The sequence below is a fragment of the Poecilia latipinna genome, unplaced genomic scaffold, assembly GCF_001443285.1.
Source record: "Poecilia latipinna isolate Pla-1442-1.1 unplaced genomic scaffold, P_latipinna-1.0 Scaffold2330, whole genome shotgun sequence".
Lineage (NCBI taxonomy): Eukaryota > Metazoa > Chordata > Actinopteri > Cyprinodontiformes > Poeciliidae > Poecilia > Poecilia latipinna.
Genome location: NW_015114946.1, coordinates 71,374 through 96,693, shown reverse-complemented (window position 1 = coordinate 96,693; position 25,320 = coordinate 71,374). Strand labels below are relative to the sequence as shown.

The 25,320-nt window shown below is 40.8% G+C and overlaps 1 protein-coding gene across 5 annotated transcripts; it reads left to right on the top strand.

Annotated features, from left to right (window-relative positions):
- The first annotated feature begins 523 nt into the window (after window positions 1-523).
- Window positions 524-24,370, top strand: LOC106937380 (rap guanine nucleotide exchange factor 2-like). Of its 5 annotated transcripts, none has more exons than XM_015018838.1 (24): window positions 525-931; window positions 5,313-5,490; window positions 8,063-8,199; window positions 9,787-9,945; window positions 10,247-10,399; window positions 10,482-10,646; window positions 10,786-10,893; window positions 10,990-11,193; window positions 12,468-12,576; window positions 12,697-12,973; window positions 13,140-13,297; window positions 14,444-14,458; window positions 14,791-15,031; window positions 15,236-15,619; window positions 15,701-15,912; window positions 17,004-17,127; window positions 17,584-17,607; window positions 18,584-18,807; window positions 19,429-19,596; window positions 19,913-20,062; window positions 20,941-21,142; window positions 21,228-21,724; window positions 22,280-22,570; window positions 24,038-24,370. In XM_015018838.1, exons 1-24 carry the CDS (start codon window positions 707-709, stop codon window positions 24,061-24,063), a joined length of 4,431 nt encoding a protein of 1,476 aa, XP_014874324.1. In that variant the 5' UTR covers window positions 525-706; the 3' UTR covers window positions 24,064-24,370. The 5 variants fall into 5 exon arrangements, with proteins under 5 accessions (XP_014874323.1, XP_014874326.1, XP_014874324.1 ...); XM_015018839.1 differs by having other exon boundaries at window positions 526-931; window positions 21,228-21,709; XM_015018837.1 differs by lacking the exon at window positions 14,444-14,458 and having other exon boundaries at window positions 524-931; window positions 22,280-22,690.
- The last annotated feature ends 950 nt before the right edge of the window (window positions 24,371-25,320 follow it).

Genomic DNA, 25,320 nt, shown 5'->3' with positions numbered 1-25,320 from the left:
ATTGATTGATTGATTATCCCAGTTTTAAACCAAAACTCTGAAATATGTCCAGATTTACTTTACAGGTATAAAAACAATTTAATTCAAAATGACTTAACTAATCCCAGAAGGAAATAAACTTTTGTTGTGTGTATAATTTTTTTCAAAGACTTGCTGCAGATGCTGATGGTTTTGGGCTGGGAGAGTCTTCCGAAGCGGTCTGTGTTGCAACGGCTGTGATTAACCTCTGACTGAACACAACAGAGTCTCCATTTTTGTTTACATTTGTGAAGAAGGAAGTTGCACTCGGGGTCTTTTTCAGAGGTTTTTGTGTCGTTTCCTTTAGTGGTTCTTGGTGCAGCGCCACCTCAGGTGAGGAGCGGAACAGGTTGCTTAAACCGTTTATTTAGTTTGACACAGTGCTGTGTAATAGAAAACCAAAGCAACTAATAATGTAACAAATGTTGCAGTTTTGTTCTCAATCAAACCCAGTGTACCGGTCTATCAGACATGAAAATAGTTTAAAAGGTGTTAAAGTTAGGGAATCCAACTTTAGAAGACCAGAGCTGAAACACAACCACATAAGTCATCAGTAATTTTAAATTATGTTCCATAATTTATTTTTGTATCTAATTTAACCTCATGAAACTTATAGAAACCCAGCATAAAACCATCAATTTCATCTTTCACGTCCCCACGCACCGGAGCTAAGTTCGTGGCAGTCAGCATGTGTGTTAGCGCTCGACCAGAGGTGGCTGCTGGGCTGACCGACACTGACCATGTGTGTGTATGTTGTGTGTATGTATGTGTGTGTGCGCAGCTCCCTGCAGACTTCAGCAGACTACACCTGGCCGACGGCTTACACCCACAGGTGACCCACGTCTCGTCCAGCCACTCAGGATGTAGTATCACCAGTGACTCTGGAAGCAGCAGCCTGTCAGACATTTACCAGGTAAGGCCTCCACTCACCGGCCCTGGACCCCCAGCCAGGCCTGGGTAGTGTAGAGTCACACCGAGGATGTCTCGGTCTGCTGAATTATCTCACTTTTCTCTGAGGAATTCCGTAAAATAACATTTGAGTTTGGATGAAATGAACCTTAAATATGTGCATAAATGGAATCAGAATCGAGCTGAAGTTGGAAAATGTCCTCCTTGTGGCGAGCTGACATCCATCCCTGTGTGAACTCTCCATGATCTTTTTAAGCAGAACATTTTTCCAGCGTAATTCAAAGGTTTTGCTGGCGGAGCTGCTACAGGACCCTGACAGCAGAGCGGCGCTGCTCTGCAGGTGGCAAGCAGACAGGCTGGATGCTGCCGAGCAGGTGGTCCAGCCCACATCCTGCCTGCCTCCATCTCTGCCTTTTCATCACGTTAGAGCCAGAAGCACACAAGTCCTGCAGAGTTGGCAGCTCTTATGATATAACTCTGACTAAAATCTTTCACTAACCTCGCTGATTTACCTTTTACTCATGTTCAGACGCTACATGAAGCCAAATAAATTTCAGTAAAATAGTGGTGGACTAAATATCCAGCTTAGAGGGACACACATCTGCCAAATGTCATGACTATAGACTTCCCCCAAAACCTGAAGCTAATCCTCTTAGCGGCACACAGCCGCCCATCGGACCTGCTGTGTTCCTGTTTGTGTGTGTCCCTGTGACTTCCCGCAGGGCCACACTCAGTCACATTCTCTTTGTTTATCTCAGACCTCTTGCTGGTTCTGTTCTGGTTCTGGTTGTCGGGTTGCTGCTGAATGTTTTCATCATATCACCGGATTCTGTGTGTGGATGTCAGGCCTTGTTGAAGATGGCTGCAGCAGGTTAAACAGGCTTTACTGTCTGTAGTCCGGTCTGATCCGGGTCTCAGTGCCATCTGCTCACAGCTCTGGGACAGGATCTGGGTTTTTCTATGTCACATTCACAAACACCGTCCTCTGCTTTTGTCTTCCTCTTGTAAACTTTTAACACTTTTCTTCAGTTTCTTCCTTTGTTTTACCTTCTGTAATCCCTGCTGAACTCTTGATTGCAATGAGCTGTTTTCCCCATATTTGCAGCTTTGTTGGAAATTATGAATAAATTAAAAATTATGACCTATGACTATTAAATATACAACTGTTTAATAGCTCATCTAGTGGGTTTTTTATCAGTCCAAAGCTGAATCCTGTTTCACCCTTCACCTTTAGCTGTTTCTATAAGGTACGGAGTCCCAGTTGTTTCTGTGTTGTCTCAGGAAAAAGTGGAGCTAAGCTAGCAGACAACTCATAAATATAAATACTTTAAGTTTACATTATTTATGACACCAAATCCAGTGCAGCAATAATAGTAACAGAGATAAGATGTCCTAATTTAAAATATTTTGAAATGAAACCCTCTACTGCAGGGGTGGGCAATCCAGGTCCTCAAGGGCCGGTGTCCTGCAACTCTTAGATGTCTCCCTGGTCCAACACACCTGGATCCAACAGCTGAATCACCTCCACAGTGCAGTCAAGTTCTCCAGAGTTATTTGACTCAGGTGTGTTGAAGTAGAGACGCATCTAAAAGTCGCAGGAGACCGGCCCTCGAGGCCTGGAGTTTTATATATATATATATATATATATATATATATATATATATATATTTCTCTACCTTTCAACATCAAAGACTGATGCCATAATGACGTATTGAACATCCCTATTTAATAAATTGATTTTAATTCTTGTTAACCATCAAAAACAGAGAGAAAATGTCATATTTCTGTTTAAATATTTTTATTTTTTTATATTTAGAAGAACATACCTGATATAATAAGAATTTTTGTAGATTAGTAAACCTGAAATCCTATGTTTTGAAACTTTTGTGCATTATAATGTATTTTTCTTGGTATATTGTACATCTGTACAGTATAATATCAGAGTTGCAAAAGGCGACTTGGGTCCAAAATATGATGGGATTTATTTGCTTTACATTAGCCTATTAACACTGCCTTTGACCAGTTGGATGGACTCTTAACACCTGAGTGGTGTATCTTTAATGTTTAACATGTCAAAATATGTCTAATGTCATCAACATCAACAGTTTTCAGCAACAGTTTTGCATTTAGATATTTTCCTGATCTTGTGCAGTTAAACTATATTGGCAATATTGTACTGAAAAACTAAATACTGGTGCATTAGATTTATTTTTCTTTAGGGCACATTTGGTCCTCTGTATTTGTTCTTCCCTAACAAGCTTTAAAAGTAATGCATGCTGCATAGATAAATGTAAATGTCTCAGTTCTCAGTGGAGTTTTTCTCCTCTCCTAAATTAGGTGCCAAGAGGGGAAGTGAAAACCTTCGGAAACGAGGAGCTCTTGGGGTTATTCAAGCTAATCAACTCCTGAATTTAAATATTTTTCCAATTAATGTGTTTTTAATGACATGATAAGAATTGTATAGTCCAGCGTGTATTGTTCTTAGATATTAAACTTCTAATTGTATAACCTTAACCCATTTCAAAATATTTTACTATCAGAATATTAACAACACATATCTTTATAATTAGTGTCATTTCCAATTATTCTCCATAGCAAACAAAGTGAATATAGCAAAATCTAGAAGAAGCGAAGGCCACTATTGTGTCTACGTTGTTTTGATTTTTTTGATGCATTTACATTTAGCTTTATTTTTAACAAGCCCAGAAGAAAAGCTGAATATGACTGCTGCATATTTAGTAGACTTCATTTTATTAGATGACATCTGTTTAAAATAGAAGAAATCCACAAACACTAGTGTTGTATCAGCTTCCTGGGAGACTCCCTTCCCACTTGCTCAGTGGAATATTGCACCCACTACCTGCATAAAGTGACTGGTTAACCATAGAAAAAGGGATTCCGCCGAACTGCTGTCAGCTCCTAATGATGTAAAAATGCAAAAAGGAACAATCAGTTGTTTTGGTTTGTTTGCTGATTACCTAAAATGTGTCATTCCTCCAAAATTCTGACAACTTGCCTTTTTATCATCATATGAGCAATAACTGAAAATTACAACATCTTCCTCCAACATGTGTATGATGTCAGAGTGGTGATGCTACTCTTTTTAGTTTTGTTGCTTTTCCAAGCTTCTCGGGTTGTAAACAGAGAAGCATGCTGCTTAGCGTTTTATTAGTTTGATGCTGTGATGAGAGTTGCTAAGCAGACTGGGAGCAGGTTATGGATGGGAGCTCTGAGTGGTCGAACAACATGGCCTCTCTGCTGCAGCTGCTGTAAAATCCACATCCTGGGACTGGAGTGGAGCGCCCCTGCATCATCGGCGCGTCACTGCCAGCATGGCCGACTGTTTGTGTGTGAATAAATCATGATATTGGTCCTTTGAAAGCATTGATCCAAGAATAGCCTGCATGAAATATTAACAGCCCGCTGACTCCTAATGCTCGCTGCAGGTTTTTGAGGTTTTCATATATGCTTAATGTGCTTAAGAAAACAAAAACACATCATTTTAGCGCAGTATTTTGTCCAAACTGTAGCGAACCTGGTGACCTTCCAGTTGCAGTATTGTAGACACTAATGTGTAAAGCTCTCCATCTTGCATCCAGCATCATCTCTGCAGACATCAGCTTGGCTCCGCCCACCAGATTTTGCACCAATGGAGGCCAAATGGCCAGTCAGACGCTGAATCATTAATGAGCCTTTTCCACATGGCGTTTGAGGAGAAACGACTCAGTACGTCTGAGCATTAAAAAATGAAAAGCAGAGCGGCAGTCTGGAGGCGACAATGCGTCTGGCTCTTAGATGTTGTGGACAGTTGGCTCAAGCAGCCTGTTCTACTCTTGTTGTTAAAACTGCTAAAGGTGAACGGCGTTTTGTGGTAAGATTTCTTGTCGGGTACCCTCAGAACTGATGTTTTGTGTGGTCCAGAGGAACTGATTGCAGCGCTCATGCACGGGTATCTGCTCCATGTTCGCTCTTCTTAGCTGGCTGTGCACATATTTTATCTTTTGCTTTCAAGGAACAGGATCTGGCTGCAAGGCAGGCTGTGGAGTTCTGCTGAGGGGGGAGGAGAGAAGAAAGTTAGGATTTAATTAGCTTGTTACTATGCATAGCAGCCTGTTTGATATGCTGTCTCTCTCATACTGTATTCAATGCCTCATGTCACAAGGCGGTTTGAATCTCAGTGTTTGATATGGAACGAGTCTTTGCAGATGATGTTTGTGCTGGAGAACAGCTTCGGCGTGCGTATCAGCTGTAAAGCTTCTGGTCATTAATTAATTGACGAGCGTCCAGGTGATTGCTTCAGGTTGATCTCTGACGAAGTCACAGCGTCCCGCAGCGCGCTTCTCGCTCCACACACGCTGAACCTCTGATCTGTTTGCTCCCCTCAGGCCACAGAGAACGAGCCAGGCGACATGGACCTGAGCGGCCTGCCCGAGACCGCCGTGGACTCCGAGGAGGACGATGACGAGGAGGACATCGAGCGAGCCTCCGACCCCCTGATGAGCCGGGACATCGTCCGGGACTGCCTGGAGAAGGACCCCATGGACCGGACGGATGATGACATAGGTGAGCCACTAGGGGCGGGTTTTACTTCTACATGTTCAATCCTGGAGCCACATTTCATGTCATTTTTCATTTTATGATTTTTTTTATTTCATTACACAATAATAAATATGAGTAATTCATGTCAGGGTTGCACCAATCCACCTTTTTCACTTCTGATACTGATATCCGAGGTTCAGTATCGGCCTATACGATCCGATCCAGAAAAACATTTATTTTTTTAAACACCTGGGTTCTGAGCATAAGGTCACCCAGAGCACAAAGCATAGAATCAGACTGAATAGATCTTCCCTTTGTCACACTGTCACCGATACCCAATCTAGAATTGTTTTCAATATCAGGACCAATACAGATACTAATATCACATCGGTGTATGTCTTGTTCACATAACTAAACGAAATCATGAATGAAATGGAACAGAAAGAAGTATAAACTTATAAGCTCTGCTCCCTATTTACAAAGATAAAATCAGATATTCAGCTCATATGACTACTGCAGGCATATTTCAAATAAACAATAAAAAATACACAACAAAACATTAACTTATTCAAGACCATATTGCTTCATCATAATAATTTAAATTTTTTATTAATTGCAGAAAGAGGTTAAGCAGTTTTATCTCACTGTGAAGATTGTCGCACATAAACTGGCACCTTTAACTGAAATGCATCTTTCCATCATCAGGGACCTGAATCCACATTTTGTACATAAAATTAGTTTAACTGTAAGTATTGGGTTTGTGTGATCTCTCTGTCCACTTCCACTTATGACCCTTAACAGTTTTCAAATATTCAGCACAATATGTCACATATGGAATAATTAGTGAATTATACAAACTATACAAGACCTTTTTGTTTAGTAATTCCTTTACTCTATTTAAAACAGCAATTTTTATTTATTTTTACTTTTATGTGATTTATATAAGATTTCCATGACAAATACTCATCAGTGAGCGCATCTAAACACTTAATTAGATGTTCTTAATTAAGTTTTTTGGTATCCCAGGCATTCATCTCCTTTTCCCAGTTCGTAATAAAAGCCACTTGTTATTCAGATGAGCCACAGTAAACATCCACGGCTGTTATGTTGGCTTTCGAGTAATTCTCAAAGCCACATCAGGCTTTTCGTATCATATCCTTTAAAGCTATGACTCAACTCCAGCTCTGATGATAGGCGTGTTTAAAAAACGAAGTACACAGAGTCGGTCGGGGCTTAGCAGCTGATGTGGATTTTGGGTGAGGATGATGCATTGGATGCAGAGAGAGAAGGAGCGTGCGCCAGCCCTTCCCCCTCTCTCCATCCGCTGATCTCCCTGCTGCGCACCCTTTCCTCCCTCCCTCTGCCGGGAGGCTTTTCTAGGTCACTCCAGCACATCCTCTCGCCTCACCTCTCCCAGCGCATTAAACTTTCAGCGATATCGCAGCTTCACACACAACGCTGTTGCCATGCCAAGCCCAGGTCAGCCGGTGCACAAGACTGCTGCTGGTCAGGACCAAGGTGCAAGATGTTCTGGATGTTTTTCTTCATTGACTGTCAGTAGTGATACAAGAGAATAATTACAGCTTTTAAGCAATTGTACATGTGGAATTTAGTCATTTTAGTTTTTTATTCCGTTTATAAAATATTAAAATTAGTATTGCAAGCTTCATCCTGAATAGATATGTTAAAGAACAAAACTGGCATCCATGTAGGTGTAGCTCAGCATTATGGAGAAAATGCACATAGCAGGTTAAAAACAGACTGATTAGAGATTCTGATTAACCTTTTTACTATATTTCCACAAATATTGAAAACCGAAGATCCATGATGTGATCTGAATGCTTTTATATTAAATAAAAAGAAATGATGATCCTGCTCCTAAGTGATTTATTTTTCATCTTGCTCCTTTTAGAGTTGTACACAAGCTGATATGAGAAAGTTAATATCCGTCCTAATGTAAAGCAAAATCTTCCTGTGAGATCATAATAAACGTTTGGTTGTAAAAATACAAATACTTTTCCATTGTAAGAAAATTATGTCAATAGTTACACTGTTACAGTTACAGTTAATTACACTGATTAAAAATCAAAAGTTTAATAAATGAATTTGTGTCATTCTAAGGTAAGGGCCACAAAAGGCCCCGGGGCCGCACTTTGCACACCCCTCCCTGAGCATATCTTGTCACTGGGAACCAGCCGATGCTTTGCACTTGCTAGCATAGTTGGATAGCTGGTTATGCATGTTAAGAAATAAACTTTTCTCAGTTGTGCTTAGGAATTTCTCTGATTTTAATCCAGCTTGAAGGAATGATGAGTGACTCAAAAAGTCACAGTGTGATTAGTCAGCCATTATTCTTGGCCTCCCTCAGATGACTATATCAATAGAATTGATATTTGGCTCAAAGAGATTCCTCTGCTGGCTCCATGATGATTGCGGTGACGATCAGGTCTTCTTGTCTCGGTGGAGGGGAGATGCTGGATCACGCTAACCAGCAGCTCTGCTTCCTTTCTCTCTCCCATCCAGGAGTCAAACCTCTTCCAGAGTTTGATGGTTTTTGTCTGAACAACCTGTCTTCTCTTTTTGTCCCTCTTCACAGAGCAATTACTGGAGTTCATGCATCAGCTGCCAGCGTTCGCTAACATGACCATGTCGGTGAGGAGGGAGCTGTGCGCGGTCATGGTGTTCGCCGTGGTGGAGCGAGCCGGCACCATCGTTCTCAATGATGGAGAAGAGGTTTGTCTTGGTGCATTTTTATTCCATGTTCTGTGTCAGTCTGACCTCTACACACCAGCAGATCTTTGTTCCTCTGTTGGATGTTTTTTCTGCTCTGTTAACCCTGAATGGTTCAAATAGTTTATCTCTGGGTCATTCTAGGTTCCCTCACGCACCCAAAGCTAAACAACCATTTGGTTTGGGTTTCATATTTTCAATGCATTGCACTTGAACAAAAGGATAAAGAATTTATCTCTAAGGCCTTGATTCAAGAGTAAATTAATGCGTTCAGAGAACTTAGGCTTTAAGCATGTTGTTGCTATTATTGGTTGTCAGATTTTGATGAATTTATGTAAAAAGAAAAACAACAAAAAAAACATATTTTTTCCACTAAATGTATATCAATTTTTTGCTCTAAATCAAGCATGCAGTGGTTGCAACAATCCTCATTTAAGATCGCCTCTTCCCAAGAAAGAGAGCAAGAAACCATCTGTTATTCTGCTTTCTTTTTGCTTAATGGCTTTGACTCATTAAGGGACACCAGCTGTTGAAAATCCAACCATGTATCACTTCAGTTTGTAGGTAGACAAACCTATAAAGCATCTTTCTTATATCTGTATTAGGTCAAAGTGCTGCTCACATCAGTTCATAAAATAAATGAACATTGAAGTTACTCTAAAACTAGTAAACAATTGTGTAATAAAACCTTAAAAAGAGCAATGATTAAAAACGACAAGCATACACAGCATGTAATATTGAAAATAAAATAAGATATAATTTAAGACATGTTAACATGAGCATGTTGTATTTATTGAATCGGTTTCTCCATAGCTTATGTATATAGTTTTAAAACACATACCATGGAAAGAATGGGAAATAGTGGACTGCAGCGGTCAACAGGGATTATGGCAAGAGAACAAGTTTGTAAAGATGTTTGAACTTTAAAATCAACTGGAAGAGTAGAAACCAAACCTGGCGTCATGTTTTCTCCTCTTGAGTCCTGAAGTTTCCCTGTGGAAGCAAACAAGGTGTTAGAGTAATGTGGACATATACATTTCTGCATCTACTTTTGTCAGAAATCATATTTATTAAATGGAAGTCCAGAAACAACGTTCTGCATAATCTGAAATAGGGCTGCAACTAACTATTATTAGTAATAAATTATTCACACGATTGGTTGGATTAAAAATTGCCACATTTTGCAGATTTTTCATTTAACCACCACATCCTAATTTATACAAAAAGAAAATTAACTTCTTCTTGCCTAAAATGCAAAAATAGAATTTTCTTTTGTGTACGCTTGATCATTTGTAGCATCTTCAAATGTATCTAAGAAGTATGTAAAGACATAGGTCTAACATCAACACCGCCCGTGACTTACTGCCACTCAAATTGAACATACTAAAAAAACTAATAAGGTTTATTAGTCCTAGGTGCTAAATGTATATATTTTTTGTACAGTTATGATGTGATGTTGTGTTAGCAAATGATCTTTTCCAGTTAAAAATAAATTGATTACTAAATTAGTTGATTATTTCAGTAATCGATTCATCACAGGTAACTGTTTCTGAAGTGAAATCTGAAGTTGTTCCTGTTTTCTGTCTGCAGCTGGACTCATGGTCGGTGATCCTGAACGGCTCGGTGGAGGTGACCTACCCTGACAGCCGGACAGAGATGCTGTGCATGGGGAACAGCTTCGGTGTGTCTCCAACCATGGAGAAGGAATTTATGAAAGGCGTCATGAGGACCAAGGTGGACGACTGCCAGGTTGGAACCCTAATTTGAGTTGATCTGTCACACTCTGCTAGCATGAACAGCTCCATTTCCTTTGCATTTCAGTGTGCAAAACCTGGCAGGAGGCCTGTCATCCTGCATTATTGTGTCCCACTGTGCCCCACTTGTGCTGAAATGTTTGCAATCATGACACAGAAAGTTGCTTCCAGCAGTAGCACCCTCTTATATGTAGAGGGATCTGGTTTTTAATTATTAAACTGAATAAAACATTTATTGTATTAATTTGTAGAAGTATCTCCTACTGTGGTAAAGTGAATCGCCTCCTTTCTTTCAGTTTGTATGCATAGCCCAGCAGGACTACTGCTGCATCCTCAACCAGGTGGAGAAGAACATGCAGAAGGTTGAGGAGGAAGGAGAGATCGTCATGGTGAAGGAACACCGTGAACTGGATCGTACTGGCACCAGGAAAGGACATATTGTCATCAAGGTGACACCTCTACTGTCTTCTGCAGACGTACAAGTTTTGCAGGATCGACTTGTAAACTTCTGTCCTCATTCTGGATTATCAGGGCACGCCTGAGCGTCTCACCATGCACCTGGTGGAGGAGCACTCAGTGGTGGATCCTACCTACATCGAGGACTTCCTGTTGACCTACAGGACCTTCCTCTCCAGCCCCATGGTCGTGGGAAAGAAGCTCCTGGAGTGGTTTCACGACCCAAGTCTCAGGGACAAGGTACGGCCAACAGGGCGGAGCTGCCCTAATAATTAACTTTTTGATTACATTCAAATGTTTCTGAATTAGTTTTGAATTTGGTGCCCTGTGAAGATGTTGCCGTGGATACCAACGTGTGCCGGTCATGTGATTTTCTCAGGTTACACGGGTAGTCTTGCTGTGGGTAAACAATCACTTTAATGACTTCGAGGGAGACCCTGCCATGACCCACTTTCTGGAGGAGTTTGAGAGCAATCTGGAGAAGGAGGTACGTCTCTTCAACAAATGCAATGAAAAATTAGAGAAATCCATATTTCTGTTATATTTTTAATACCTTCTTTTTTTCTTTTTCTTTTTTTTGCAGAAAATGTGTGGGCACCTCAGACTGTTAAACATAGCGTGTGCTGCTAAAGCCAAGCCGCGGCTGGTGACGCTGACCAAGCCGTCCAGAGACTCTCCTCTGGCCTTCACCCTCCTCGGAGGTCAAGAGAAAGGTTTCTGCATCTTCATTGATGCCGTGGAGCCAGGGAGCAAGGCAGCAGAGGCCGGACTCAAGCGTGGAGATCAGGTGACTTTCACATGAAAAGATATTTGTGAAGTCCTCAATGTGGTTTTTGTTTGAATATTTTCCAGTTTTATTTAGCCCTCTGGCATCCTCAAAAGCTTTTTAATGTCTTTCTCTTGACAACTGTGAAGAACAATCTCAAAGTTATCTTTTTTTCCACTTGAAGCTCATTTTTCTTGTGAAATTGGTTTTATATTATGACCTAACTGGCATTAAAAGGCTTCCCTTTGAGAAGTCTTAAACTGAACTCTCTAGTAGCTGCAGGCACCCTGTAGACTTTCTCCTCGCAACTTGACATCCCAGCCAGTTTCACACTCTGCAGGCCTCTCAGCTGTAAGCAAAGGCTCTTAATCCTTGAAACCATCTCACAAGTGTCTGGGTGTGTGTTAAGCCCTCTGGACACCAAACATCCTCTGCAGCTGTTTCTTCCAAACGGAAGCTGTCTTACTTGGTAGCATTTACCCCCTTTACACCAGTCACACTGTCCATGTTTTACCCACTTCACCCTGTGATTCAGGACCTTCAAACTCACAGCTTTAGTGTTATTTTAGATGTCACAAAATCGTGATGTGCTGCATATGACATTTCATAAGCTATGTTTAAATATCTGATTGTAATGTAAATTTTGAGCAAACTCGGGTTTCCATCTACTAGTTTGGAGTGCAAACGCAAAGCGTGATTAAGTCAGATGTTGACATTAAGCAGAGCTGTAATAAACGGGTTAATGTTTGCTTAGTCAGAACTTATTCAGCAACTGTATTTCCATCTCCCTTTTAGCAAATGAACTCTTTTTCAGAAAAGCCAAAAATTAATATTTTTGCAAAATTGAAGTTATTTGCATCAACCTTTTCTAATATGATACTTCTGTCTTTTGCTTCTCACCTCACTCATCTAGACTCTTTGTGCTCCAAACCCTCTATTGAAGTTCATGGTTCAAGGGCCTGGTATTTTTTTTTTTTTTTTTTTTTTTTTTTTTAGCAAATTTGAGATATTTATGTTTGTGATAGGACAAAAAAGGGTTAGGGATTAGTGTCAGTATGTTGATAACTGTTGTTCTCAGTTTGCTTCAGCTATCTAAAAGCCACATGATGCATACCTGGAGATCAGCTGCATCTTAGTTGAGATTTTCTTCTTGATGAGAAAGAGCTGACTGATAGCTGAAGGTTCTCAGCTGGAAAAAGCAAATTCTGGTCTTTGTAACTCTTTCATGATGTTAAAAAAATTGCATTTTCTAGCTATGTTAAGGTTCTGATTTACTGGTTCTGTTCTTTCTGCAGATCTTGGAGGTAAATGGACAGAATTTTGAGACTGTCCAGTTCAGCAAAGCCAATGAGATTTTAAAGAACAACACCCACTTATCCATAACTGTGAAAACAAATCTTTTAGGTAAGTTTTAATGTCTCCTATTAATAATTAATCTAGTCTTTCTCGGAAATAAAATGTAACTTTTTCAGTGCTTGATTTAAGACTACGGCTGATCTTTTGACCTCATTGCTTTCCATTCAGTGTTTAAGGAGCTGCTGACACGGCCAGAACATGAGCATGAGTTGGACGGGGACGAGGAACACGACAGGAAGAACGGTGCGCCTCACCTACCAAAAATCGGGGACATTAAGAAGGGGAGCCGTTACTCCATACCGGACCTGGCTGTGGACGTGGAGCAGGTCATGGGGCTGGAGAAAGCCAGCAAAAAGGCCAAGAGCAACACAGTGGGAGGCCGCAACAAGCTGAAGAAAATCTTTGATAAGACACTCACCAGCATCCTGCCCCCGAAACCATACAAGTAAGAGAATTGACTTTATGAAAGTAATAAATCAAAACATATTTTTACTCTCAAATACATTAAACACTCAAAAAAGGCTGCAGTTTTCAGCACAAATGTCGCCCTCTGCTGTTGCTGACAGAACTGCACTCACACTCTCTTTCCTCTGTTCTTCTTGTTTCCATAGCGACGTTTGTGTAGGCCAATCACAGGATGACAGCATAGTGGGGATGAAGCCGTCCAAGCAGATCCCACCAGCTCTTCCGGTCAGTGGGAACCTGTCGTCGTCGAACCCGGACCTCCTGCAGTCACACCACCGCATCCTCGACTTCAACAACCAGCCTGGTGTGTATTCACACACTGTGGGGGCTCAATGTGAGACTTTGACTCAGTGGCATCAGTGTGTGTATTTATAAATCCTTTAAATACTTTTGAGGTTTAGCACGTGGACCATGATTTAAAACTAAACTCTGGAGAGGATCAAGACAAGCAGGAGGGATTTATTTAAAATATGTGCTGTATGTTCCCTCCAGAAATCTTATTTTTATATCTAAAATATGCTAAAAAGTCAATGGGGCTGTAGAATAATTATTGTTTAGTGTTGCAGTGACAATATCACAGTAAATCCATATTGCCTCTCTTGGTTTTTTTTATTATTATTATTATTTTATGTCTTTCTGTGACCTTTGGTAAAAAAAAAAAAAAAAAAAAAAAAAAGCTTGAATAAATCATTCAGAGATTACAATCTTTATTGATAAGCTCTGATCGCCTATCGGCAAATCAGATGATAGCAAAAAGGTTGCATCTTTCAGGGATTTGGTCCTGTTTTCAGTCTGTAAACACAAACTCAACAGCATCTAATTTGATGCTAATTTTTGAGGAACATGAGTTCAAACATGTAGAAATTCATAGTTTGAATGCCTTTGTTTCTGTTAATTATAATGATTTTCCCCTTACAGCTAATAACATCATGTTTTTAATTCAGAAATATGGGATTAATGGAAAGTATGTTTAAGATCTGCTTAAAAGTTTTTGTTTTTAAAAGATACTTGTACTTTGTAAACTAATTTCATCAGAATGCATATTCTATGACTGTAAATAAAAGCAGCACATTATTTTCTTTTTATTTGTTGATGTAACTGGAAGAATAATTGGAATTGTCCATCAGGGCTCAAGAAAACAGAAAAGTTGTCAGTCAGGAAAACCTTGATCGATTAATCTCAGACTTTTAGGTTGAATGTACAGTTGGCATTTAAAGCATTTATTCCAGGCACAGCAAGTGATTTCAGACAACCGAGTATAGTACATGCTGCCAAGGAAATACTTTCTTCAAAATAGTTAAAAAGTATTCCTTTTACACAGATTTTATTTTACATGAATTTAGTGAAATGAACAGTGTTTTCATAATATTTTGTAGGTCTTAATAGGGCTAAACACTCAGCATATACAGTACATAGCAACTTAATTCCATCATTTGTTTCATTATTTCAGTACCAGTCGTCCCGAGTGAGTACTTCCTCTCATTATTCTCCTTCTCAGCCATTTCTTCTCTGTCATACAGGAATCTCTTAGCAGCTGTGATTTAGTAAATAGACATCTGAAATCAGTTGCACAACTTTTGGGGGATAAATGGGTGATTTAAATGGTGAGATGACGCAGAAAAATCCAGTTTTTAACCTTTGGTTTGGGTGTCATAATGGTGAATGTGGTGGTTTTTAAATCTTTGGGGTGTTTCTTTTGCTTGAACACTCAGAAACCAACAACAATCTTCGGTGTTTTCTGTTTTTAGCCAGAATAATGTAGATGTTTGCCTAAAAACAATGATTTCATGTCCGTAGATATGTCAGACCAAGTGCTGCGAGTATTCAAGGCGGACCAGCAGTCTCGGTATATCATGATTGGGAAGGACACAACGGCTAAAGAGGTGGTGGCCCAGGCTATCAGGGAGTTTGCTCTGACTGCAACGCCGGAGGCTTATTCACTGTGTGAAGTGTCTGTCACACCTGAGGGCGTCATTAAGCAGAGGCGCTTACCAGACCAGCTTTCCAAACTAGCTGACAGGATTCAGCTAAGTGGCAGGTACAGATGTCTTAAATTTGCACAAACTCTAAGAAAGAGGAAAGCTTTTCTTTTTAACAAATACTTTTTTACTCTTACTAGAGTAATTCTTGAAAAGCTACGCTTTGTTTTTACCTAAGTACAATTTTTGGTTACTCTCTGCACCTCTGACATAAATTCTTATTATATTTAACTTAATTTAATTTTATTTTTTTTGCCATAAAGATACTACTTGAAGAGCAATATGGAGACGGAGACATTGTGCTCTGATGAAGACGCGCAGGACCTCCTACGAGAAGGCCAGATCGCTCTGCTGCAGCTCAGCACGGTGGAGGTGGCCACCCAGCTCTCCATGAGAGCTTTTGAACTTTTCTGTGCCATCGAGCCCACCGAATACATCGACGACCTGTTCAAGCTGCGCTCCAAGACAGGCTCGGTCAGCCTCAAGCGCTTCGAGGAGTCCATCAACCATGAGACCTTCTGGGTGGCAACCGAGGTGGTACGGGAACCCAACCAGCTCAAGCGCATGAAGATCATAAAGCATTTCATCAAGATTGCTCTACATTGTCGAGAGTGCAAGAACTTCAACTCCATGTTTGCCATCATCAGGTTAGACAAATAAATGTTATGTATAAACATATATTTTCTTATATTCTGCCATCATTTGACTAATTGTGGTTCTTCTTGCAGTGGCTTGAACTTGGCTCCAGTTTCCAGACTAAGGGGAACATGGGAAAAATTACCAAGCAAATATGAGAAATTGTTTGGGGACTTGCAGGATCTCTTCGACCCCTCGAGAAATATGGCCAAATACAGGAATGTTCTCAACAATCAGAACCTTCAGCCACCAATCATTCCCCTGTTCCCAGTTATCAAGAAGGACCTCACCTTCCTACACGAAGGTACGTGACAGTAGAATAATTTTATATTACAAACTATTTTCACCTACTATGATTAATTGCAGTTCTGATCTTGCTTTGCGCCAGCTAAGTTTTAAACTAGGTTCTTCTGCTTGTAGAAAATATTTATGGAAATTACACTAGAATGTTTTCTTACAGAGCAATATAGAGTAGATTACAAACATTGTTTTCAATCGTCTATTGTCAAAATGTGAATAAAATGTCTTGAAGACTGTTATGCATTAACAAAAGTGCAGCATAAAGTACATAAATACTAAAACTGCAATGGCAAATGTGCAGAAGGACCGACACCTAATTAATTTAGCTTTAATAAATGGCCACAATAGCCACACATTTCTCAGAAATACATTCAAAGCTGAGACAAAACATTTTTATTTTCAGTTGTATAAAACCAGATCCCTAAACTGAAATAAAAGAAGAAAATTTGTTGACATTTAACAGCATTAAGTAAAACTTAAGCAACATCTTTTTAAATAGTTTAATGGCTCAGAAGTAGTTATACTGAATCACTGCTGAGATAAGTTAGCTAGAGTGGCTTTTGCTAGCGGTGGAGCTGTGAAAACTAACCAAATACATTTTTTATTATGGAAAAAAGCAAAAAGAGCTAGAAATGCTTTTAAATTTGTTACTGAATTATTTAATATAGAGACTACATAAGTTATCTATTTAAACAAAAATGTACACAAAGTTCATTTTGAACATGTAATGGATTACAACTAGTTAAATTGAAGTCAGTGCTAAGCTAGATTAGCCATGCTAGCTTGGCTTTGCTGTTTTCTCAATCCTTATGAAGCTGTTAAAATTTACCAACAACTACATGAAAAATGAAAAGAAGCCTTTATATTAACAAAAAATACTAAAAATAGTTGGGAAATGATGGTTTAGGTAAGCTAATATGAGAAGTCAAAAGCTAGCATTAACTTAACGGTTTTGCTGTGGTAGCTGTTTGATTATTTGTGGTTGTCATGGTAGTTTGTTGTTTGTTTTCAGAAATCCAGACCTGTTGTCCACAAACACTCTTATATTTACATTTCTCCAATGACTGAAATACATTTCATGTATTTAATTCTCAGGCAATGACTCCAAAGTGGACGGTTTGGTGAACTTTGAGAAGCTTAGGATGATTGCCAAAGAAATCCGTCATGTCGGCCGCATGGCTTCTGTCAACATGGACCCTGCTCTCATGTTCCGAACCAGGTAAGGAAAATCTATCAATTAAAGTCAGGAATTATAATCAAGTCCTCACCTCCCCTTTAGGACCAGTAATCATCACTCCACTGACTAACCATCCCTGTGGGGTCAATCAGTCCACTTAGATTCGGTCAAGTTTCTGCATCACGCTTTTCTTTCAAGCAGCTGTTCTTTTTGGCAAATGTTTTCTCGAGCAACTGTTTCCTTAAACGCGCTGTTGGCGTTACGAAGTGCTCAGAGCTTCTATGAAAGCAAGTCTTTGTTCAATGATGTCTTCTTAATGGAGTGTCGCCACTCAGTATCCTTTCTGCCAACTTTCATGTGGGTGTTTGGTGTAATTGCTTCTCTTTGGTGATCTTAGTGGTCTTTCCTGTCCTAAGCTTTGTCTCCTTTCTTTCTCTTTGCTCATAAACCCTTTGCCCCTCTCCCCCATGCTGCTGTTTGTGGCATCCCAAATTCTAGGAAGAAGAAATGGAGAAGTTTAGGGTAAGTTTGGTGACTTCCCTGCAACATAGCCTGTCTATCTGCAAACTTTTTGTTCTGCTTTGCTTCTTTTCTAAAGCCTTGTTTTTTATTAACCAGCTTGAGTTCCTCCCACTAATTCTCACTGACACTAACCTCAGGATACTGAATGTACTGACTGTAACAAAGGTCACATTTGCTAACAAAAGGTCACACTGGTCACTGCTGGGCGTATAATAGCAAATGTCACCTTCAGTCATGTTGTTTTTCAACTGCATGCAGTCTCAGTTTTAGAGTTTTACAGCCTTCAGTTTTATCCTTAAGGAGAGTTTCATAATATTCATATTGTTCATTCTTTACATTCTTGTGGTCAAATTATACATTATAGAATGTTTAATGGGAAACAATGCAGCACATTTCACTCATTTGTAAATGTCATTTAAAATGCAGTTTTCATATTGTACAAGTTTTCATAAGCTTGTTTTCACTATGATAACATTTTCTCGAAAACTTATCTGAGAAAATATATCTTGACCACATAATTACTCAAATGTTTCCATGAAACTTTGTACATTTCTGTCCACAGGCAGCTGTCATGTTGCTTTTTCGTTTTGCACCACGAGTAAAAGCTACTACGATTACGACCAACTCTTACTCAAGCCACAGAAATGTAAACTATGACTTTGCTACAGTAGTCTCCCTCTTTGCTCCTCTGCTGTTTGACTCAAGCTGTCGGTCCTCTCCACCCCCCTGCTGCCTGGAATGACTGGAATGTTTTCAAGTTGAAGAAAAAAAAACGAAAGCTGATTTCTGCATGTCTCAGTTTAAACACCACAAATTCCACTAGAGTTTAACAATCTCACCCGCATAAGACACTTATTAGCTCTTTAAGACAGTTTATTAATCATTTTTGTCCCTTTTTCTATTTGTTTGTCTGTACCCCACATTCCCTTTTCCGTGTTGTTTGTTGTTCTGCTTGCACACGTGTGTACTTGACCAGGTCTTTAAGTCAGGGCAGCTCCAATGCAGCAGTGCTCGACGTCAGCCAGACAGGTGGCCACAAGAAGCGGGTTCGACGCAGCTCCTTCCTGAACGCCAAAAAGCTCTACGAAGACGCCCAGATGGCCAGGAAGGTCAAGCAGTACCTGTCCAACCTAAGTCTGGAAACCAACGAGGAGAGCCTTCAGACCTTTTCCCTACAGTGTGAACCCTCCATCAGCACATGTAAGCACAGCTCTCACTCTTATACTATAAGTGTGGTATATATGTTCAGACTTGTAGTGCATGACAGCTGTGTATTTATTTTCATCAAGAAACGACAAAATATTTAAAAAAAGAAAAAGCTTGAACAAAGAAAAGTGACAATAGGGGACACAAATATGCAGAAAAAATATGACTGTCCATTTGAAACGCCAAATTGGGCCATCAGTTCATAACACAAAGTGTCCAGCTTGACTATGAGTTTGTAAAGTGAACATTTGTATGATAACATATCTGGTAAGGTGGAGGATGTCGAGGAAAAATGTCTTTTTAGGTCACAAAAATTAATATTATGACTTACCCAGTTCTGGTCAGCATAATACTTGCTTTATATTTGTAAGCGATTAAGTGTTTTAAGTATAATATTTGCCATTTTAAAAGTCAAACACATCTAGATGATCTGTAACATAAAGAATGTAAATAAAAAAAATGTAAAAAAAAAAAATCTAAGAATTGAGGATTAAGTTCTTTTGGGTGTTAAAAAGGCAATAAAAGTTTGTCCATGTCAACATTCCCACCCACATTCCCAATGAGAATTCTTTGATTTAGAGAAATAAAAATTAACTCCTGCTTTTACATCCTCAGTGCCCAAGAATGCTGGTGGGAAGCGACCCGACACTTCCCCGGTGGTGTCCAGAGCAGCCAGTCAGCAGCGGGGCCAGTTAGCTAAAGGAAACCAGGTCCTGCAAGTTCCCACTGTGGCGCTCTACCCGTCCCGGAAAAGAGTGCCGGTCAAGGATCTGCCACCTTTTGGTAGGAAAATCATTAACTTTTTTTTCAGTTTAGGTGTTAAATTGTGTTTGATGCAGCTGGTTGATTCAGAGCTGCTATGAGATATATCTGCTACAGATAAACTAGTAACATTTAGGGAGGTTTTAATTGGATGAAAAATCGGTTGGGTTTAGTTTTCCAAACAGTAAAAGTATCTTTTTCTCTGTAACAATGATGCCACCTAGAGGCTGCCTCCCAACAAACCAGCATAAAATCCCAGACAATGCAGCCTGACCCCCCGGGAAAATGGCTGTGTTCCTCCTGCTAATTATGCTTGTTTTATTGGAAATGTCCACAGGCACCAGTTCGCCCCAGTCCCTGAAGAAGATCCTGTCTCTGTCTGAGGAGGGGAACGAAAGGCACCGGAGGCAGCCAGAGGACACCATGTCCAACGCCTCCTCCCAGCTCTCCTCTCCGCCCACCTCCCCCCAGAGCTCACCAAAGAAGGGTAAGCCAACATCTACCCCCACCCCTCGCCGCCCCAACTCAAACCTTTGAGCTCTTTCTCTGCCACTGTGTGCCGCTCCTGCCACCTGGTGGCTGCCAGCTGTATTTTTCCTACAGACATGACATCTGGGATTTTATTCCAAAATAAAGATTTTTTTATCAGTTACGGTTCTAATATGTTCAGTAGAAACAGAAAATGATTAAAAAAGGGTCAGTATTTTAACTTTTTTTTTTAGTTCTGCCAGTTTGGCTTTTGTGTTGTTGAAACCCAGAATCTTTTTGTTCCCCATTTCATCTGAACCTAATAGGTAAATCTTTTAAAATGTTTCTTCCAGAGGTGACACATCCTTTAGAGAAGATTCCTACTGCTAAAAAAAAAAACAAAGATATTTTTGCATGCACCATTTTCAAGTAGAGATGCACCAATCTGATTTTTGAATAATTTACTGATAACGAAACTACTTTTACTTCTGGGTGTATAAAACTGACTTAAGAATAAAATCTTAGGATTACAGTTTTGTTGTTATTTGCATCACTGAAAATCAATAAATACAGTAAATTTATTGATTGGGACATACTCTTTGTCCCAGAAAGTTCTTGTACACAGATATTATGCTAAAAAAAAATTGATTTGCAAAATTTTAACCCACTTACTTTTTTGTGCATCATATCACAAAATTGTATTTTTTTTCTAGATTCATTTCAAATATGTTTATTTTTAAAAATATTGCCTCTCTGCCCCTTGTTGAAATGACATCAATTCTTTTGCAGTGCAGAAGGGAAAGCATGAACATCAGACTTTACATATGTTGTAATTATCTTCTTTAACTCAGTCACACATCTACGTTTAACGTCTTGATCTTCTCTGTGTCGGTCCAGGTTACGGCAGGTCAGGCGACGCCTACTCAGACTCTGGCCACAGTGAGATCTCGTCCCGCTCCAGCCTGGTCAGTAACTCGTCCTTCGACATGGCGCAGGAGGAGCGCAGACTGCGTCACTCTGGAGGAGCTGGCGAATCCCACATGGGGGGGCCTCGGCTGGAGAGAAGAGCCACGACCGACCCTGATCAGTACAGTCTGGGGTATGGTAACCAAACGTTCTGTTTGAAAAATGTCGGGAAAGTGGAAGTAAAGTGATTAATATTTTTTTATGAATGTGTGTTGCAGGTCCTACTCTTCGATGCAGGACTGTCGGGGTATTTACGCCGGCTGCCCCACCGTCCTCTCCTCGCCCAGCTCAGAGGAACTGACTCAGGATCAGGGAGATCGCGTGTCTCTGGACGCTGCAGACAGCGGCCGCGGCTCCTGGACTTCCTGTTCCTCTGGTTCCCATGACAACATTCAGAACATGCAGCAGGGCCGCAGCTGGGAGCTCGGCATCGGAGGGCTGTCTTCGGCATCGGAGGCATTGTTAGGGGGTCCGGCGGCACTGTGGGCGGCGCAGGCCAGGGGCAGCTGGGCATCGGCCAGCTCCTCCTCATCCTCAGCCGCCTACTGGGGAGAAGAATCAGAGGGAGACACAGGGACGATCAAGAGGAGAGGAGGAAAGGATGTAAACGCAGACGCAGAGACGAGTAGCATCACATCCACCGGGTCGGAGGAGGCCAAGCAGCTCGGCCGGCCGTCTCCATCACCCATCACAGCTGGGGGTAAAGCTTTTCTTTGTGAGTGTTGGTTCTTGTCCTGTCAGTCAACCAAACTTTATTTAGAAAGCACTGCTCATCCGTTCTCATGTTAGAGTAGTTAGAGTAGTATTGTTACTTTGCAGCACAGAGGTTTGAATAAGGCAAATAAACCAGAAACGTATACTGTGCAGTTTACCCAACCTGTTTCTGTTGCGACTCCTGTTGCATAAATTTTTGCAGCTCAGAAAGTGTCCAGTCCCTTTTCTTCTTAACTGTGATGAGATTTCCAAGGTTGCCTCTGTTGCAGAAGTATTTTAGCAACACTTCACTGAGCTTTGTTTTAAAATCCTGGTCCTGGATGTTCATCTTCGCCACTGGCTCATTTCTGCTGCCAAACTGCACGATGCTATGTGCATTCTGTGCAAAAAAGTTTGGCACTACTATAAATTTAATTCAGAATGGTCCTAAATAGTTTTTTTAAAGTCTTAAGTTTGAGTTGGTGAAGGCTGCAGAAACCCCGCCTGTATGTGTTGAATGTTTTCTGGTAAACCGATGGTCAGCTGGTACTCAGAGGTGCTGCCTGTGTCCCCTCAGCTCGGAAGGAGGGTCGATACCGGGAGCCCCCCCCAACTCCGCCCGGCTACACCGCCCTGACCCTCTCTGACCTCGCCGAGGGACAGCACCCGCCACCGCCCGTACCCACGACGACGGTAACCCACTCGAGCCGCCGGCCGCCAGACTACACCACGGCTCTGCAGCGCTCGCGGATGGTGACCCAGTCGCCCGACTCCCACCAGGCCCACCAGGCCGCCAAACACCGGGGGGGCAGCCTCCACCGCACCCGCTCCCCCGCAGACGAGCAAGAACCCGACGACGAAGAGGAGGGTGAGTCCTTGTCTCCCAAACTAGTGGCTCTGAGGAAACCGTTGGCCCGGCACACGCCTGAGGCCCCCAGACCATGACGGTGTGAGGGGTCAGCAGGCAGGGCCGCCCCCCACATGGCAGGTAAACAGTTCCTCCTCACTGAGGCTGCATGTGAACAGAAACAAACACCAGGACCCTCCCCCAGCACCAGCAGAGTCCTTCCCTCTGCTTACTGTAAAGGTCACAACAGGTCATGGAGCATGATTCCTATCAGTCACCGCTTCCCTCTCACTCTCTTCTCACACAACTGCAGCTTGTGGGCAATCATCTGTTTTCACCTTTCTGAACTTTAACTAGCCTCCACCTCCAGCATGCACAACACTCCTTACAATAAGTGGACTTTTCTCATGATTTAGTAGAGAACTATTGATCATTTGTGTAAATATTGAGCTGCTGGGAAGAGAGAAGCTGAAAGTCTCAACAGTACAGTTACTTTACAAAAGGTTCCTGTAGTACCTGAATGCTTCCACTTGGTGGCAGTGTTGGAAACATATGGAGGAGCAAAACAGTCCTGCTGCTGTTTCATCTGCCAAAAAATGCAGAAAGTTAGCTTGATTAATTTTTCTTAACAATGTTTTTTCAAAGCATTTTTGTTCTCAGTATGCAATTACAACAAAATACAAGAGAACTAATAGTGACTCTGCCAGTAAAACACTGAAAAACAGTTTTCCAGCCAGTTTGGACAGCCTTTGTCTCATCGCTGTTCTCTGAATTTGGACGCAGCCTTTGTGTAGCTCCCTGATTAGTTCAAGGATGGTACAAATCTCCATCCGGAGATTTTAAATTAACAACTGCAGTCTTCTTAAAGACGTTTTAATTATTTATCTTAGGTAAAGGCACAGTCACAAAAATCCAGTGTGTTTTTTGCAAACGTTGCTATATTCAACAAAGGTTTGCATAGAAATTTAACTCTAGACCAACAAAATAAAAAACAGTCAACATTCAGTTAGAAAACCTTTTTTATGAAGGAAAATGTCTGACTGTTTTTCAGAACTCCAGAAATCAGTTCTTTTCTGGTTTGTTTTGATAAAAATATTGCATATTTAATTAACTGCTGAGCAGAAAATCTGAAAAATAATTATTAATAAAATTAGTTTGGGTGTTTAAAATATTTTGGCCTCCCAAGTGATTTCATGTTGCCGTGTTTAGACACTGTAAACAGTGAGGTGAAAGGCCAAATCAGATGTGCCATGCTTGGTATATGTTGTGTCGTACATTCAGAATTAAGTTAGATTATTTTCTTACCAGGTTAAACTAATTGGTATATTTCAGTTTTTCATTAATAAGCACATGCATGCTGCAGGAATAACTGTTTACGTGACACACGTCAGAATATTGAGTCACATACCATATGAATATTTTACTCTATCTGAATTCAGACCTAAGGGATGTGCTGCTAACTGTCTCTCTTGGTCTTTGTCTCCACAGAGGACGAGCAGGTGTCTGCAGTCTGAGGGGCAACAGTGGACATTGATTTGTAGGAACTTGAAGCCCCCTGTGCCCCCCTGCCCCTTCAGATGGGCTGGATTAAAGAGACAGACCTACAGACTCGTCAACTTGCTACGTACGTGCCTGCCTCCTCCAGTCGCTGGATTCTTTGCTCCTCGTCTCCCTCCCCTGCCTTAAAGCATCATGGGGGGTTTGATGACCCTGCATGCAAAAAAATACTGTGAAGAAGAGACGGAGAGAAGGTCAAAGACAATGACAAAATGCCTGGCACTTTGGACAAATAAAATATTACAATAAAAAAAAAAAAACAAACAAACTGAGAGACAGAAAACAGCCACCTGTTGACGCAGCAGAATCATGACGTGTCGAGCTTCATCTGCACTTTCTCGTTTTCTCTTTTGAAAAGGAAAACCTGAACAATTAAAGATCATCAAAACAAGACTTTTTATTAAAGACAGAGAACGATTTCATCATCTTCAACTTCCCTCTAGATTTCTTCCCATTTCTGATTATTTTCCTTTAAGTGATTGCACTCGAGGGGCTGAAAACAGAAACCTGGACTGAAATGACCCGTCTGTTGTTGGAGTGTTTGAACTTTAAATCCAGTATTATCTCTTGTTCACGTGTGAACGCGTGTCACTTGTTGGTTTAAATTAAAAATTGAAGCTACTTGGTGTGGAGAACCATCATGCAGTATACTGACATGCAACTCGTTGTACCTACCAGATACTCTAATTCTTGCACTTTGAGCACAATTGTAATGTTTGGTTTGATTTCCAGGATATGAGCGAAGCATTCATGTCGCAGCTCGTCTCCTCTGTGTTCCAACACAACACAGTTTTGACCTTTGGGAGATAATAGAAAAGCACACTCACTCAAAATCATGTATGATCGTCTCCCTTAAGTTAAACTAAAACCAGGAATTTATGATTAAAACATAAATACCTTTCCATTTTTTTTGTCTTGGTATTGAGAGATGACATAGTGCACATTTCAGGAAGCATTATCGGGTAAAGTTGGAAGAATATTTCAAAATAAAAGCATCCACTGATTCAGATTTGGCCGTTTTCCGACCTGAACACGCATCCTGTGAAAGTCAGAGCGCCTTACATTGCCATGGTTGCAGACATGTCTTTACACGGTCGATCACAATGCAAATCAAACTGTTCCGGGATGAAATGCCTTATTTCTGATGCTCCTTTTTTTAAAACGAACAACCAGACTAAAAAGTTTGAGTTTTGTGGTGTTTTTTGTTTATTTTC

What these genes read in the sequence shown, in the direction of transcription:
- LOC106937380 (XM_015018837.1), top strand. Translation starts at nt 707, where the DNA reads ATGTGTGTTAGCGCTCGACCAGAGGTGGCTGCTGGGCTGACCGACACT. An exon ending in CCTCACCTTCCTACACGAAG is followed by an intron (nt 15,913 to 17,003) that starts GTACGTGACAGT and finishes TTTAATTCTCAG; the next exon opens with GCAATGACTCCAAAGTGGAC. An exon ending in TGGGGGTAAAGCTTTTCTTT is followed by an intron (nt 21,725 to 22,279) that starts GTGAGTGTTGGT and finishes GTGTCCCCTCAG; the next exon opens with CTCGGAAGGAGGGTCGATAC.